Source organism: Bactrocera neohumeralis, chromosome 3 (genome assembly GCF_024586455.1).
Source record: "Bactrocera neohumeralis isolate Rockhampton chromosome 3, APGP_CSIRO_Bneo_wtdbg2-racon-allhic-juicebox.fasta_v2, whole genome shotgun sequence".
NCBI classification, from domain to species: Eukaryota; Metazoa; Arthropoda; class Insecta; order Diptera; family Tephritidae; genus Bactrocera; species Bactrocera neohumeralis.
This window is the reverse complement of record NC_065920.1, coordinates 16,710,720-16,726,508: the sequence shown is the minus strand read 5'-3', so window position 1 is coordinate 16,726,508 and position 15,789 is coordinate 16,710,720. Positions and strand designations below refer to the sequence as shown.

The following is a 15,789-nucleotide window of genomic DNA, read 5'->3' as shown; positions in this document are numbered from 1 at the left end:
TATTTAAAGGTTTTGAGATTTTCGAAAACAGTTTTTGGAAAAAAATTTTTAAATTTCAAAAATTACTGCAAAATGTTTTTGTTTTTGGTTTTTGATTTGCTTTCCTGCCAACTGCTTGTTTTGTGTTGTTTTTTTAATATTTTGATTTTTTCAATATTTTGCATGCATTTTTTTTACATAAATTCAGTTGTGTTATTTTGTTTTTGAATTTTTCTTGTTTCTTGTATTCTTGTTCTTACCATTTACATACATATATGTATGCTCTTCTTACCGCTTTTTAGTGTAATATCACAAAATTATTTTTTTTTTCATTTTTCTTTTTTATTTTTCTCTTAGCTTTTTTTCTTTACAGTTAACTGCTAATTTTTTTTTTAACTTATGCTATGAAAATCATTTGCAAGCTAAAATAAATATTTACAAGTTAATTAAAATTAATTTAATTTCATATTTTACATTTATAGGAAACGAGTGCCTTGCTTTAATTTACAAAAACAAAAATATTTTTTGCTTGCCAATTTTAATCTATATTTTTTTATTTTTTTACTTATATAAATTCATTTATTTACTATAAATATGCGCTGCTGTGAATTTTCACATTCAGCTATGTATATATACACATATACATATAATATATGTATATACATATGTACATATATACTGCTTTGAATTGTTTCTCGCATCAATATGAATTTCGCTCATTTTTATTATTGCACAATTTGGTAAATTCTATTTGCGATTATTTCGATTTCATTTTAATTAAAACTTCCCCCGAGCATACGAACACATACACACACATTTATACCTGCTTGTGTACTGTGTCATGCATATATGGGAGCGCGGATATGCATATATAGAAATTTACTTACATACATATATGTATGTATATAAAGCATTTAGTACATACAAATTGATTATGATTTGACCCCACACATTTATTATCATGCCATTCAGTTTTCTTTTATTAATTATAAACAATTTTTTATTATATTTTTGGAAATTGTATTTATGCCATAAAAATTGTTTACGACTGAAATGTATAATTTGCCAATATTTAGACATATTTTTTTGGTTTTCTTTGTAAGGTAAATTATTTATTGTTGGCTGGTGTTTAGTTGTTGCACGGTGAACGATTGGCGTTTGAAAAATTATTGTTTACAAAAATGTTAGAAATCGTTTGAATTTTTAGATTTTTTTTTATTACTGAAATCTAGTTTTACTGTAAATTAGTAACTGTTGGTGTTAAAATTTGCCTTTTCTCGAAGGTGAAAATATGCAAACAATTTTTGCATTATAAAGTTTATAAATATATTTGGGAATTTATTAATTTATGTTTCAAAATTTTCTGTGACTTTATATATTTATATTTTTTATTGTTTTATTATACTATATGTATACATTCGTACATTATTTGTGTTAAGTGTTAAGTTATAATATTTATGTTAAGTGAAGTTATGTTATGTCCAGTTATGACAAAAAATTTTGTATACTAAGCTGTAGAACTGGCCACTCGAATATTGCTTCTCGTTATATTAAATTAAGTTATGTTATGTTATGTTAAGTAACATTTTTTATACTTAGCTGCTAAGCTGCACATTTCAGTATAATTTTATGTTTCATTAAGTTAAGTTATGGTTTTTATGTTAAGTTATGTTATGTCAAGTTATGGTAATTTTTTTGTTTAGCTGCTGAGCTGCGCATTTATGTATTGTTTCATATTATATTAAGTCAACTTAAGTTAGGTTACGTTACGTTACGTTAAGTTATGTTAAGTTAAGTCAATTTAAAAATTTATCATACTTTTTTTTATTTATTTTAATAATTTATATATATTTTGTGTTACTATTCTTTATTATCCTTAATTTATTTATTATTATTATTACATTTTTATATAAATTAATTTTTATTAGTATTATTATATATTAAATAATTATTAAAATTTAAAAACTGTTTATTAATATTATTATATGTTAATTAATTATTATTATTTAATTTATTTATTTTTACAATTTTTTTTATTATTTTCATTACTTTTCATTTACTTTATTAGTTTATTTCGAATTTGCTAAAATTAATTTTTTTATATTAATTATATGTAGTTTTTTTTCGTTTTTCAGTTTTATTTATTTTTTGTATTTTTGTAACTTATTTTCTTTATTACGATCCTTTTTTATTTAATATAATTTTAGATATTATTTAAATTTTTTATATTTATTTGTATTTTTTTCAATTTGCTTTTCAATTCAATTTCTTTTTTTTTAATTTAATTTATTTTAATTTTTATTTAATTTAATTTATTTTATTAGTTTTTATTTTTTGTTTAATTTTGTATTTTTTTAATTAAAATTTAACTTTTTTTATTTAATTTTTTTGAAACTCAGGCAAAAGGCATAATAGGGCTTTGTTCATTTTCATTATTTTTTTTAGTATTTTTTTATGCACTTTAATTTGATTTTCAATTGAATTTAATTTTCTGTATTTTTTTAAATTTATTTTCATTATAACAATTTTTATTTATTTATTTTATTATTTATTTAAATTTAATGTTTTTAATTAATATATTTTTTAAATTTATTTTATTATATTTTTTTAATTATTTTGTTTGGATTTTCAATTCAATTAATTTTTCTGTTTTTTTTTCATTAATTTTTATTTAATTTTTTTTTAATTTTATTTTAAAGTTTTATTTGTTTCATTTGTGTTTTTTTATTTAAATTAAATTTTTTGATATAATATAATTTTTAAATTTACTTTATTATAATTTTTTATTTATTTTTATTATATATTTTTATTTTTAAGTTTTTTTATTTATTTATTCTCATTTAATTGGTTAATTATTTTCATTTAAAATGAAATCAGTCTTTTTGAAATAAATAACTGAATTTTTCACCGCGCCACTACCACCATTGTTTCTATTTTTTGTTACCGTTATCGGTTCGTTTGGTATTGTAACAGATCTGGATAGATTTCTAATGGATTCTACATCTGTTTTCTGATTGTTTTGCTTATATTTTTTTGCCGTACAGTTTTTAAGTATTTAAAAATAATTTTTATGCTTTCAATTATTTATCTTTGATTTACACTTTTGTATACATGTGTACATATTGAAAACAAAGACAAAAAAACAGAAGTGTGCTTCGAGGATCAATGCTTCAGAAACGAAATGAACTATTAATTGCAGCAAACAATATACATACATATACATACATATATGTTTTTGGATAACAGAACACGCGCAATAAAACGTTAAAAAACATGAAAAAAACGCAAACGAACAGAAAAATGCGGCCATTAAAAATCGTCAATAAAACTACAAATGTTAAAGAGTTCGCTCGCACAGCAAATCAAAATGAAAATGAAAAGGAAACATGAATGAACGGGCTGAACGACAGCGCACCTTATTGTTGTTATTGCTGTTTATGACTGTCGAAACAGCGGACTGGGCAACACGTTTAGTCATTCACTTCTTTAACAATTTTGCCATTTTTGCAATATGAAGATCCGATTTTTCCCTAGATCAATATACACAACGAATTGTGCTCGTATGTATGCATATATTCCTATGTGTAAATATGTTTTAAACTATATTTTTTATTGCAACAATAAACGCCTCAAACATATTTTCATTGGCAGCGTTAATTTCTCATTTTGCAGATGCGCATTTTTTTCGCTTTGTTCCTGCTTAGTTTTCGCTTTTGTTTGTGCGCGGCTTGTTTAAACAAAAAATTATTATTATTTTTTAATGTTTTTCTTTTCAAATGCCAGCGCAGTAAAAATGAGTTTTATGATTTTTCTTACTGGCCATTTCCGCATCAGTCATCTTTTGTTCGACACCACAAACACCAACATACCAAAGTACAGTGTACACTCATTACATGGTACCAGCGATGGAACTTCTATAGTTCATTTATTTTTGAAGCAGCTGCCCAAGCGCTATGCTGAGATCATTACTAAGTGATTTAAAATTTCTTTAGTTACTTAGCACCCCCATATATGTTTACATAATTTTATATTTTTACTTATACATATATAAATATTTTTTGTCAAACACATAAACTACTCACAGTATCACTTTAGTACATACATACATATTTACATTGATGGCTCACACAAACCCTATATACATACATACATACATAACTGCTTATCACTTACGCATGGTAGTAATCGTAAATGTCAAAAAGCATCAAAAACAACAAGAAATACGAACATATTGAAGACGCGGTTGCTAGGCGCGGCTTTGTTGCTAAGCTTTCACGGATTTTTTTTTTTTTTGCAATTTTTGAAGCTTCTAATTAGCTGCCTGCGTTCTAGTTACTTCAAATTCTTTGTATTCTGCTTCTTCTTGCTTGTTTCTACACATAGCCATCGCTACTATGTTTCTACTGCAACGGTCTCACTACTCATAGCCGTCTTTGCAGCCACTCATCTGTAAAGAGCAAGAAAAAAGTAACGGAAATGTAAGTGAGCGTTTGTTAAATGGCATAAATATGTAGTTTATGAGTGTACATGTCTATGTGTGTAAAATATGATTAAATGCTTAGTTGAACAAAGAGGTTATGGAAAATTAAAATTAATTGAAATATTATGCAGCGCAAGGAAATTAAAAAATTTAAGTACATAGTATGAGGAAAAAGTGTGTGTGGTTAGAAAGGATGCCGCTGCGGGTTGCTTAAATGAGAAAGTGCCTTAAATAATATTACAAACAAAAAAAATAAAAATAAATAAATAAAATATAAAAAAAATAAAAAAAAAACAAAAATTAAAAAGTATTTGAAAAAATTATAATTTAAAAATTATAAAAAATATATAAAAAAAAAAGTAATTTAAAAAATTAAGAAAAAAATTCGATTTAATTTTACCAATTGAAAATAACGAAAACAATAACAGAAAATGAAATTTAAATAAAATTATTGTGATAAGAAAGGATGCCTCGGCGGCGTATTTCTTAAATGAAAAATTAGGAAAAAAATATAAAAGAATTAAAAAAAAAATAAAAAATTAAACAGAAATTAAAATTAATTATTTTAATTAAGAAAACGAAAATTTATAAAAAACCAAAAAATTTAAAAAGACTTTAAAAAATATTAAAATTAATTTAAAAAAATTAAATTATATAAAATAAAAAATAATTTTAAAAAATTAAAGAAAATAAAAAAAAAATAAAACTAATTATTTTAATTAAGGAAGTTAAAAATTGCAAAAAAAAAATTTAAGATTATAAAAAAAAAATTAAAATTAAAAAACTTAAAAAAATATTGAAATTAAAATTAATTTTGAAAAATTAAAATATACAAAATAAAAAATTTTGCTTCGAATGAATGGTGATTCTCATTGAAAATTTCTACTGTAATATGTGTTAGTCTCGCTTTCCTAGAATGTACGATATATTATGAGTGTAGTATTGGAACACTTACATACTTTACTGCACGATTCCGAAAGGTTTCCTGCTCCATATCCCGTATTTTATGTGTCAGCATATGTTGTTTGAGGTTGCCCTGTTAAAGAGGAAAAAAAGAAAAAAGTATTAATGTAGGCAAATAAAACCAAAAAATTTGACACGTACAAACAGAAATATAATATGATGCGAATGAAATTAAAGACTTTTTAATATTATTATTATTTTGATGTTTTGAGGGGAAAAAATATGATAATTACAAATATGCATGTTTAAATTTAAAATATGATTTTTTGTGCTTTAAAATGTTAATTTTGAATTAAATTTATTATTTTAATTTTATATAATTTTTTTATTTAATTAAATATTAATCTTTAATTAAATTAAATTAATTAAAAAATAGTAAAAAAAATCAATAAATTAAAATTAAAATTCTTATTTTTCAATAAAATTAATCATATTTATTTTAAATAAAAATTTGTATCTCTTAATTTCAGCAACTGATTGAATTTTTAATTCATTATTTTTTATTGCTAATTTTTACATATTTATTTTCATGATTTCTTTAAGTTTGAAATAAATTATTTTAACTTCACATTATTGTTTTAATTTTTTAATTTAAGTAATTAGCTAATTTAATTTTGAATTAAAATTCTCAATTTTCAATTTAATTAATCATATTTAATTCAAATTAAAATTAATGAATGTAATGTATAATTGTATTTCTTAATTTCGGCAATTGATTGAATTTTTAAATAATTTTTTACTGTTAATTTTTACATATATTTTTCATAATCTTTTCCTTCGGCTTTCAATATTTATTCAAATTAAATATTTTTAAAATTAATTTTTTTCTAATTCTTATATGAATTTTCAATTTTTAAAATTTTTTTTTCTTAATATTTTTTAATTTTTTTAAATTTTTTTGAATTCCTTTTTTAATTTTCTTTATTTTTACTTTATTATATTGGTAAATAAAACTGAAAAATATGAAAGGTACATGTGCGGTTACATATACATATGTACATATGTATACTAACGAATCCAAATTTTTTTTTATTCCAAATAATTATGGTATTAATTTTTTTAAATTTTAATGTTCTAAACAAAAAAAAATTTAGATTTTAAATATGCATATATTTTTCAATTTAAATGAGAATTTTTAATTTTAAAATAATAATTTTAATTTTAATTAAATATTTTAATTACATATTTTTAACATTCAATTCAATTATTGAATTTAATTTTGAATTAAAGTTTTAATCTTTTAATTAAATTAATTACTAACATTCAAATAAAAAATTTTCTATTTTAATTTAAGCAATTAATTAATTTTTATTTTCCTATTTTTAATTTCTATACATCTTATTCATACGCCTTCAAATCTTCATTCTTCAAATAAAATATTTTAAAATCATATTTTTGTCTAACTATTATATAAATTTTAAATTTTTGTTTTAATTTTTCTTATTTTTTTTAAATTTATTAACTTGTTTAATATTTTCTATATTTTTTTATTACTTTTTTTTAATTTTTTGTTTAACTTTTCATTTTTTTTTTTAATTTTTAATCAAGAATTTCGACTTTTTGTAACTTTTTAAATATTTTTTGTTTTTATTTTAAATTTCATTTTTAATTTCGTGTTAATTTTTTAATTTTTTTGCTCATTTAATAAAGACTTTCGAACTCACCTTTGTGGTAAAACCGCGATCACAGATGGTACACTTGAACGGTCGCTCCTTAGTGTGGCTGCGATAGTGTATTTCTAGAGCTGAATGACAGGGGAATGTTTTGAAACAGATGCCGCAGGTGGTGCTGCCACGCACGCCTACAAAGCGAAATTTTTTCGCAAAAAAAGAAAATTGAAAACGCATTAAAATGGTGCCGACAGGCAAGCAATATTTTCAATTTCAACGCAAATCAAGTGAAATCTGCATTTATTTAATTGAAAAGCTATAATTAACGGTTATAAAGTTATGGTCGTAAACTAACAAGTTGCGCATGCGCAACAGTCCATAACTAAACGATTTATTTATTATATTAAAATCGAACGGGAACTGACAAAATTTAGGTCAAACCAGCAATTACAAACACAACAACATTTATGTAAAGGCAAACTCACCGGAAAGTGCAAGTGGATTGAACGGTGCCGCCGGCATTACCGATTGCGCAATCGTGTTCATAGCGGAGCACATCGTTTGCGCGGTGGCCGGCGGGAAGAGTGGCAAGTTCGGAAACATGCCGAACGGTGGACGCGCCGCAACCAATGGATTGGGTGGTTGTGGGCCTTGTGGTGGCATAGCGCCGGTTGGTTGTTGTTGTTGCGCTGCTGCGGCTGCTGCTGCTGCCGCCGCGGCTTGCTGGTGTTGTTGTTGCAGGTGATGCGCCAGATGCGGCGACGGTGGCAATGGCAGCTGATGCGGCGAATGTGCCGACGCATGTGTGTCTTGCTGTTGTTGCTGCTGCTGGTGGTGGTGGTGTTGACGCAGTTGATGCTGATGTGCCGCATGTTCCTGTTTGATTTGATGTTCGCGACGCAATTGCTCGGCATGCATAGCGACGGCATGCTGTTGCAATTGTTGATGATGATGTTGCGCCTGCGCTTGAGCATGCGCTGCTGCTGCTGCGACCGCTTGCTGTTGCATCAGTTGCTGATGCTGCTGCTGCAAGTGATGGTGCAACACTGGCGGTAGGCAGTCTACTGCCGATGTTGGCACCAATGGTGAGGTGAGTGTAGCAGCGGGACTCGTTTGTGGCTTTTGTATGGACGTTGGATTGGGACTTTTAGTGATGCTGCTATTGGCGCTGTTGTTGCGCTGCGACGGTGATGTGGGCGACTTGCGACCACTTGCCGGCGCTGCCGCCGTCGGTGCCGGTGAGTGGGAGCTACTTTTGGCGTGCGCGGGCATGGCGCGCGGTGTGAGATCTAGTGCGCCTTGCGACGCCTCAGACATGGAACGCGCAGGTGAACTGGTACGCGTGGAACAGTGGCGCGGCGCTGAGCTGGGACTGGTTGGCGCTGAGTTTACGGAGTTCGCATTGCTGGCAGTCGAATGCGGACGTGGTGTGGTATTCACAACGCCGGTAGCATCGATACGTAGCTTCTGCTCGAAGAGTAGACCTTTAAAATCGTCACTGGAACGCGGCCGATCGCTGACATCCAAGTCATGCGCGCTGGACATGTGTTCGGACGACATGTCATCGTCATAGTCATCGCCGCAATCGATGTTTTCATCCATATCGCCTTGCGAAGACTCTGAACCGAGTCCGTTGTGCGGTCCTAAATGACCCATGGCAGCGCCAGCGCCTGGCATGGCACCGAAGTGAAAAGCCGCCGCTGCGAAGGGATTCATAAACGCGCCCGGCATCATCGAAGGCGGTGGATCGCGTATTTCGGCAGCTTGTATCTGTTCGGGTGTCAAATCGGTTGGCTCGCCGGTATGCAGACGTATGTGCTGCTGCAAGACCAGCGCATTCGAGTACTTCTTATGACAAACGGGACATTGGTGGAAGTTGCGCATGGGTGGCCGAATCTTATGCACAGCCATGTGAGTCTTTAGGTTGCCTTTCGTAGTGAAGGCGCGTCCACAAATACGGCACTTGAAGGGCCGCTCGCCAGTGTGTGTGCGGTAATGCATCTGCAAAGCGCTCTTACACGACAGCACACGATCACATACGACGCATTGGTTTGGGTCAGTCAATTTCTTGTTCTTCATTAGTTCCTTCAATTTCAGCGTTTCCGAAGTATTCGAAACCTCAATGAAATTTTCCCACGAGTTGTCATTGCTGTGTGGGCGTGGCAGCAGCGCCATCTCATGTTTGATTGGATTGAAGAACGGCGAGCGCTGCAGATGCGCCGGCGAACGTATGGGCGAGTGGTGCTCGGGTGAGAGATTTTTGGTAAAGTTCAACGGAAAACGCTCCGCAAAGAAGTCGTCGCGATGGTGCAAAGACGGCGGCAGTTGACCTGGTGTGGGCAAGTGATCGAAATGATTGTTCAAGCCGGGTGACGGATGCGGATGCATAGTGATGGGCGGCTGCGCTGGCTGCACAACAGGTGGCAACGCCAACGACTTTGAGGTGGGTGTTGGTGGTGTGAAAGGCGCGCTGGCGGACGTCTGTGTCGGCGTTGCGGCATTTGCGCGCGCAGGCGATGGTGTCAACTGTGCGTTTGGTGTTTCCGCACGTTCCAACTCTTCATCCTGAGAATCCGTGTCGATGCGCTCTTCTTTAATTTTAATAGCCAGTGTTGGAGTGTGTCCTCCGTTGCGACAACAACCGTCGCTGTTTCTGTAGGTTGCGCGGGCGCCATCGTTTGTTTGACTGTTTCTTCGTCTTCTTTCTCCTCCGTGATTTCAGTCTTCACTACTGTCAACTCCGGTGAGTTGGATGCCGACGACTTACGCAAATCGGTCGGCAAGTCTTGATTATGCTCTTTGGATTCGGTCTGTGCCGCAGGCGCTTCAGCGCGTAACTCACTTACGGCATTAGACATTTGCGGAAAGAATGGATTTGGGAAGCCGACGTTGCCTAGTGACTTCAACAGCTCCATTGGTGGCCGATAGAGCCCGGTTAAGCCAGGAAAGGCGGCGCTTGGTGGAAAAGGTAGCGGCAATGACACAGGCGGCAGCTGTTGTTGTGGCATTTGCTGTGGCAGCGCAGCCGGTGTGTGTGAGGGCGAGCTGTCCGGCGACATTTGGTCTAACAGCGGTGGGTGAAATTTGTCCAAGTGCTCGGGTATCGGTGTGGCATTCATTGGCACATGCGGGAACTTGTGCGCGTGCCGCTGAAAGTGCACCTTCAGATTGCCTTTTGTGGTGAAACGACTGCCGCAGACATTGCACTTGAATGGTCGCTCGCCGGTATGTGAGCGTATGTGTATTTGTAGCGCCGAATCGGAGCCGAACACCTTGCCACAGTAGCGGCAGCGATGCTTGAAGAACGGTTCATTGCGATTCTTACCGTCGCCGTTCTTATCCCTGAATGCAAACTCGTCAGCCATATTGTTGGCAAGTATGCCCTGCGAGGCGGAGTCTAGCACCTCTTGCGCGCGCTTTTGCAGCATCTCGAGCGAATTGGGCTCAGGCAGATCATCGTGATTGGTAATTATGCTCGAGGCGAGATCAGTACCATACGGCAGTGGCATATTTTCCATTTCCTTCAGCTTACTCAAAGCATCCATGCCAGTAGGCATTTGCGCACTCGCGCGTGTAGCGCTGAGCTGTGACGCCTCAACACTCATGCGCCTGCTGGCCACAGCCTCAAAAGCATCAACGTCATCTTCGCGTTTGCGCTTGAGTGACTCTGTAGCGTTTAGCGCGTTACCGCTGGTGTCAGCTGAACTAGTTGCCTGTGCGCCGGCGGCAGCTTCATCGCGCAGCGGCACACCGGCATTGATGAGATGTTGACGCGCTTTAGCCTCGGCCATGCGCGCCTCCGCCTTCTGGCGCAACTCCATTTCCGCAATGCGTTCCTCCTCTTCGTATGTGTCTTCTTCGCCGTCTTCGCGCTCTTCCTCCAACTCATCGCCGTCGCCAACTTCCCCATCGCTCGTACCTTTCGACTGATTCATTGCCAATTGTGATTGCAATTGTTGAATGAGTTGTATTTGAAAGAGTTGTTGTTGCTGCAAATTGAACAGCGCTTGCTGCAAGAAAGCCAACTGTTTCATAGCCGCATCATTATCACCACCCTGTGCGCCATTCGCTATCGTCTTGGCGGCGAATTGCGCGATAGCCATTTGCATATTTTGTATGGCTTCCAGATTGACCGGCGCGGTGCCGAAAGCGGCGGCGGCAGCAGCTTGTGGCAAACCGGCCGCGCTGGCAAGCGCGCTCGCTGTGGGCGTAAGCGCGGCGGCAGTGCTCTTTGCAATGTCATCTGCTTCGCTTGTGACCGCGCCATTACTAACGTCCATACTGTTGGCATTTGTTAGCGCTGCGCTAGCCGCCGCTAATTCCTCGGCGCGCTGCTTGATAGCCAATTCTTCGGCAGTTTGTTGATCTTCATCTTCATCGCCATCCTCTTCCACTTCCTTATTATCTATTTCTGCTAGTGTGGCGCGCTGCTTTGCCATCGTACCAGCCGATGCATAAAGCGTACTTTCCTCCGTCTCTTCGGTGTCCATTGGTGTGGGCGCACCAAATTTGTTGCTGTTAGCCACAACACCAGCACTATCTAGCGGATATGTATTGTATGTTAGTGTGCTGGTCGCGCTAATTGCCGACGCTGCGCTCGCTTCCACCATCGCCGACGCGGCTGCATCGCTAAGTTGTTTTAATTGTAGTAGGCGCTCCACGGGTGTGGAACCGCGCGCTTGCTCTAGTCGCGTCGGTGATACACCGGACATAGCATTATTGCTGTTGCTAGTGTTGTTGTGATTGTGATCTTCGGTCGCCTCGCTCATTGTCGTTGTTGTTGTACTTTGTTCAAGCGCATCCGCTGCGCTTTGTGTGCGATCTTGCACATGTGCCGCCACTGACAAATCATTGCCAATTGCGCTGTGTGCCGGCGTTGCAAGCATAACTGTGGGCACGGCTGTTGTTGCCACTACTGCGGCACTTGTTGCTGTCGTTTCGGTATTGCTCGCCACGTCTTGACTGGCAATGGGCGAGCAGCAAGCACCATTCTCCTCCTGATCGCTGGACTCATCTGCGGATGCGGCGTGAAAATAACGTTGAAAAGGCGTAAAAAGAGAAGAAAAAGAAGAAGAAAAGAAAATTGTTAAATTTTAAATAGAAAAATCGTATATAAAATATGTATGTATGTATGTATATATAAAACAAGCGCGCTGTGGCGAACTATGTTAAAGCAGGTGTAAATGAGTGTCCCCACGGACATAAAACCTAACAAGCTGGAAAATGAGGTCCCTCAGCGTAGAGCATCGGCAAGACGAAAAGCGTGGCGTACAAAAGCGCAACAAGCTTAAAACACTGTCTGCTGCCACTGGGCGCGAGTGCTACTGCTACTACTTACTGCCGCGTCACAACTACCGGCGGCTTGACTTCTTGACTCCACTGACAATGCGTCCACGGCTACCAAGCCATTAGTTGATCGCTTCACGAGCCAACAGCTAACAAAGCGATTACAAGCAACTGACTTTCTGTCCACTTGCAATTCGCCATTTAATGAAGCAGCAGTACTAGTAGTAGTAGAAAACAACAGGCGTAAAAAAATTGCATGCGACAAAAAAGCGAATATATCACACACCTTCAAGTGAGGAATACAAAAAAGCATACTCTTCAGATTTTCTTTCTTGCTTTACATGGAAAATGGCTGCTTGTCGCTGGCTATGGCTTTGCTTTAACATTGACTTGTCATAATCGTGCCATATTTATTTATTTATACATTTAATAAATTGTTGTGTTGCCGTTAATTAAAAATATGTCACAGTCAGCAATGCGCGCTGTGACTTTAAGCGGCGATTCTTATGAATCTTGAGCAAGTATGTCTGCTCATGGGAATGTTGGGGTTGCTTGTGAGCGAGCACAGTGTTTTGAGGATACAAAAATTACAAATAAAAAATAAATATTATTATGCAACAAAACTAGAAAAATACAAACAACAATACAAAAAATAAAAACAAACGAAAAAAATTTAAAAATAAATAATAATTTATTAAAAAATAAAAAAACGATGAAAAAAATTAAACAAAAATAAAAAAAGATGAAAAAATTAAACAAAAATAAAAATTATGAAAAAATTAATTTATTACAAATTAAAAACAAAATTGAAAAAATTAAAAAACAATAATAAAGAAAAGAATTAAAAAAAAAATTAATTATTTCGAATTAATTAATTAAATTATAATAATATCTTTTATAAATTATTATAGAAATGTAAAAATACATAAAAAAATAATGAAATTAAAATAAGTTTGACTAATTTTCAAATTACTTTAGTTTTAATTTAATTTAATTAATTAATTCAATTTTTACAAAAAAAATTAAAAATATAAAATTTATATGAAATAATTATGGAAACTAAGTTTTCATTAATTAATTTTATTATTCACACATTTTATAAAATATGTATTAAGAAATTAAAAATAAATAATAAATTCAAAAGGATTGAAATTTTTTAAAACAATTTTTTATTAATTAATTAAATTATTATGAAAATTTAAAAAAAATATATAAAAAATTAATTAAATAAAAAAATTATAATTATTTTTTCTTAATTAAAACTTTTTTAAATTATTTTTATTAATCAATTAAATTACTACAAAAATTAAAACAATATAAAAAATAATTAAATTAGAAAAATTAAAAAAAAAATTAATTAATTAAATTATAATAATATCTTTTATAAATTATTATGGAAATGTAAAATTATATAAAAAATAATAAAATTAAATTAATGAAAATAATAGATTAATTAAATTTGTATAGAATAATTTTGAAAACTAAATTTTCATTAATTATTTTAATATTTATAAGTTACGAAAATTAAAAAATAAACTAACTTAAAGAATTTTAATTTTTTTTAAATTATTTTTTATGAATTAATTAAGTTTTTATGAAAATTAAAAATATACAAAAAATTAATTAAATTAGAAAAATTAATTATTTTTTATTAATTAAAATATTTTAAAATTATTTCTTAATAATTTAATTAATTATTAAGAAAATTAAAAAATATATGTATATAAAAATTTAATTAAATTAGAAAAAAAATTAATTATTTTTTATTAATTATTTATATTTTTTCACCAATTGTAATTATACTGCACTTCATTCTGAAAACCCACTGTTTTACCCACAATTTATGCTACATCTCCATCATTTTTGTTAGCTAGGACGTAACTTCTCTGAATGAGTGAAAAAATATCAGCCACTTCTATTCGATTTATTTATTTATTTATGTACGCTTGCGCGCTCATAGCATTCGGTGTGACAATACACCTGTTTGCTAACCCGCTAAGCCACTTGCCCGCTGTCATGCGGTAGCTGCCACCAGCGCGTTCGCCTCGTTGCTTCGCCTAGGCCTGCCGCCTTGCAGCACAGCGTGTTTGTCGCGCAGATTTGGCATTCGGCATGCGGTTGCAAGCACATTTCATAGCGCATAACCGGCATACACCGTGATCGCGCCATAATCGCATAAAAATCTTTCACTAATCCGAGTGGCTGTTTTAGCAGAAGGCGCTTGTCAAAGCATAGCAGTGCAACAACAACAATGAAAATAGAAATAAACATCCAAAGAGCTTGCTTAGAAGATAAACTATGGTAACAAAAACAACAATAACCAGCAGAAAAGTTGTTAACTGTTTGTTGTTGTTGTTTGCTATATATTTATATAAGTATATATAAACCTATAACTCAATTGATCGCAACGTAAGCACTTGCAACAACAGTTGTTGCTATACATACATACATATGTAAGTACAAGCCTACTTTGGTAGCATATTGACTTGGTGTAGCTACCTAATTAATTTTTCATTACTTTATAGCAGAAATATTGAACTGCATATATATTTTGGACATACCGTATATTAAAAATAAGCAAATTAAAATTGCTAATAAAAATTTTTAAGAGTACAAAAAAAAATTAATTTAAAAAATCAAAAAAAGTGAAATAATTAAAAAAATTTAAAAAAAATTAAAAAAAGATTTTTTGAATTAAAAATTAAAAAAGTCAAATAATTAAAAAGAAAAGATTTAAATTTAAAAAATTACAAAACGTGAAATAATTAAAAAAATTTTAAAAATTATAAAAAAAATTTAAAGGAAAATTAAAAAAAAAATTAAGACAATAAAATAATTTTTTTATTAAATCAAATTAATTAATTGCACTGCTCCTTGCCTAGTTTGATTTCTGCATTATTCTGCTTGCACCAATATACATATACATATGTATGTACATATATCTAAATATTCATTAATTTTGTTCTCTTTTGAGAAGATTTTTTAAAAATTCGTTCGCCAAAATTTTTAGCGGTAATAAAATTCGCGATGATTTATGAATTTTTTAAAAGCGATTCAAGTATATGTATGTACATACACTTATCGATATGTAGTATATAGCGCGCCATTTTATTATTTCCTCCTTATGGCCAGTTAAGTTAAGAAGAATTGATACTTTATATTTTTATGTGCATATAAATTTTTAATATAATGCAAATATTGACCTTCAAAATGTGATTGGCGTTTAATTATAAGAATTTTTTTATCATAAAATTATATAAGCTGTTTGTATATACTATGTATGTGAATATGAAAGTTTATTTCTTTGGTAGAAGGTAATGTGAAGGAATATTAAAAAAATATAATAAAATTAATATCGATCATCAGTCCTTAATTCGCTCAATTAATATTGCAGTTTAAAAGCTGTTAAAAAAATATTTTAAAAATATGCGATTTTTATTACTTTTTGGCAATTTTTTGTGCTCGTATATT

The 15,789-nt window shown here is 32.1% G+C and overlaps 1 protein-coding gene across 1 annotated transcript in view; it reads right to left on the bottom strand.

Moving 5' to 3' along the window:
- Nucleotides 1-2,796: 2,796 nt before the first annotated feature.
- The window catches only part of LOC126752273 (homeotic protein spalt-major), a 32,859-nt gene continuing 19,866 nt past the window's right edge, over nucleotides 2,797-15,789 (bottom strand). The window contains 5 exon segments of the mRNA XM_050462972.1: nucleotides 2,797-4,426; nucleotides 5,415-5,495; nucleotides 7,087-7,223; nucleotides 7,518-9,653; nucleotides 9,656-12,046. Of these exon segments, the coding sequence (XP_050318929.1) occupies nucleotides 4,397-4,426; nucleotides 5,415-5,495; nucleotides 7,087-7,223; nucleotides 7,518-9,653; nucleotides 9,656-12,046 (4,775 nt within the window). The 3' untranslated portion in view covers nucleotides 2,797-4,396.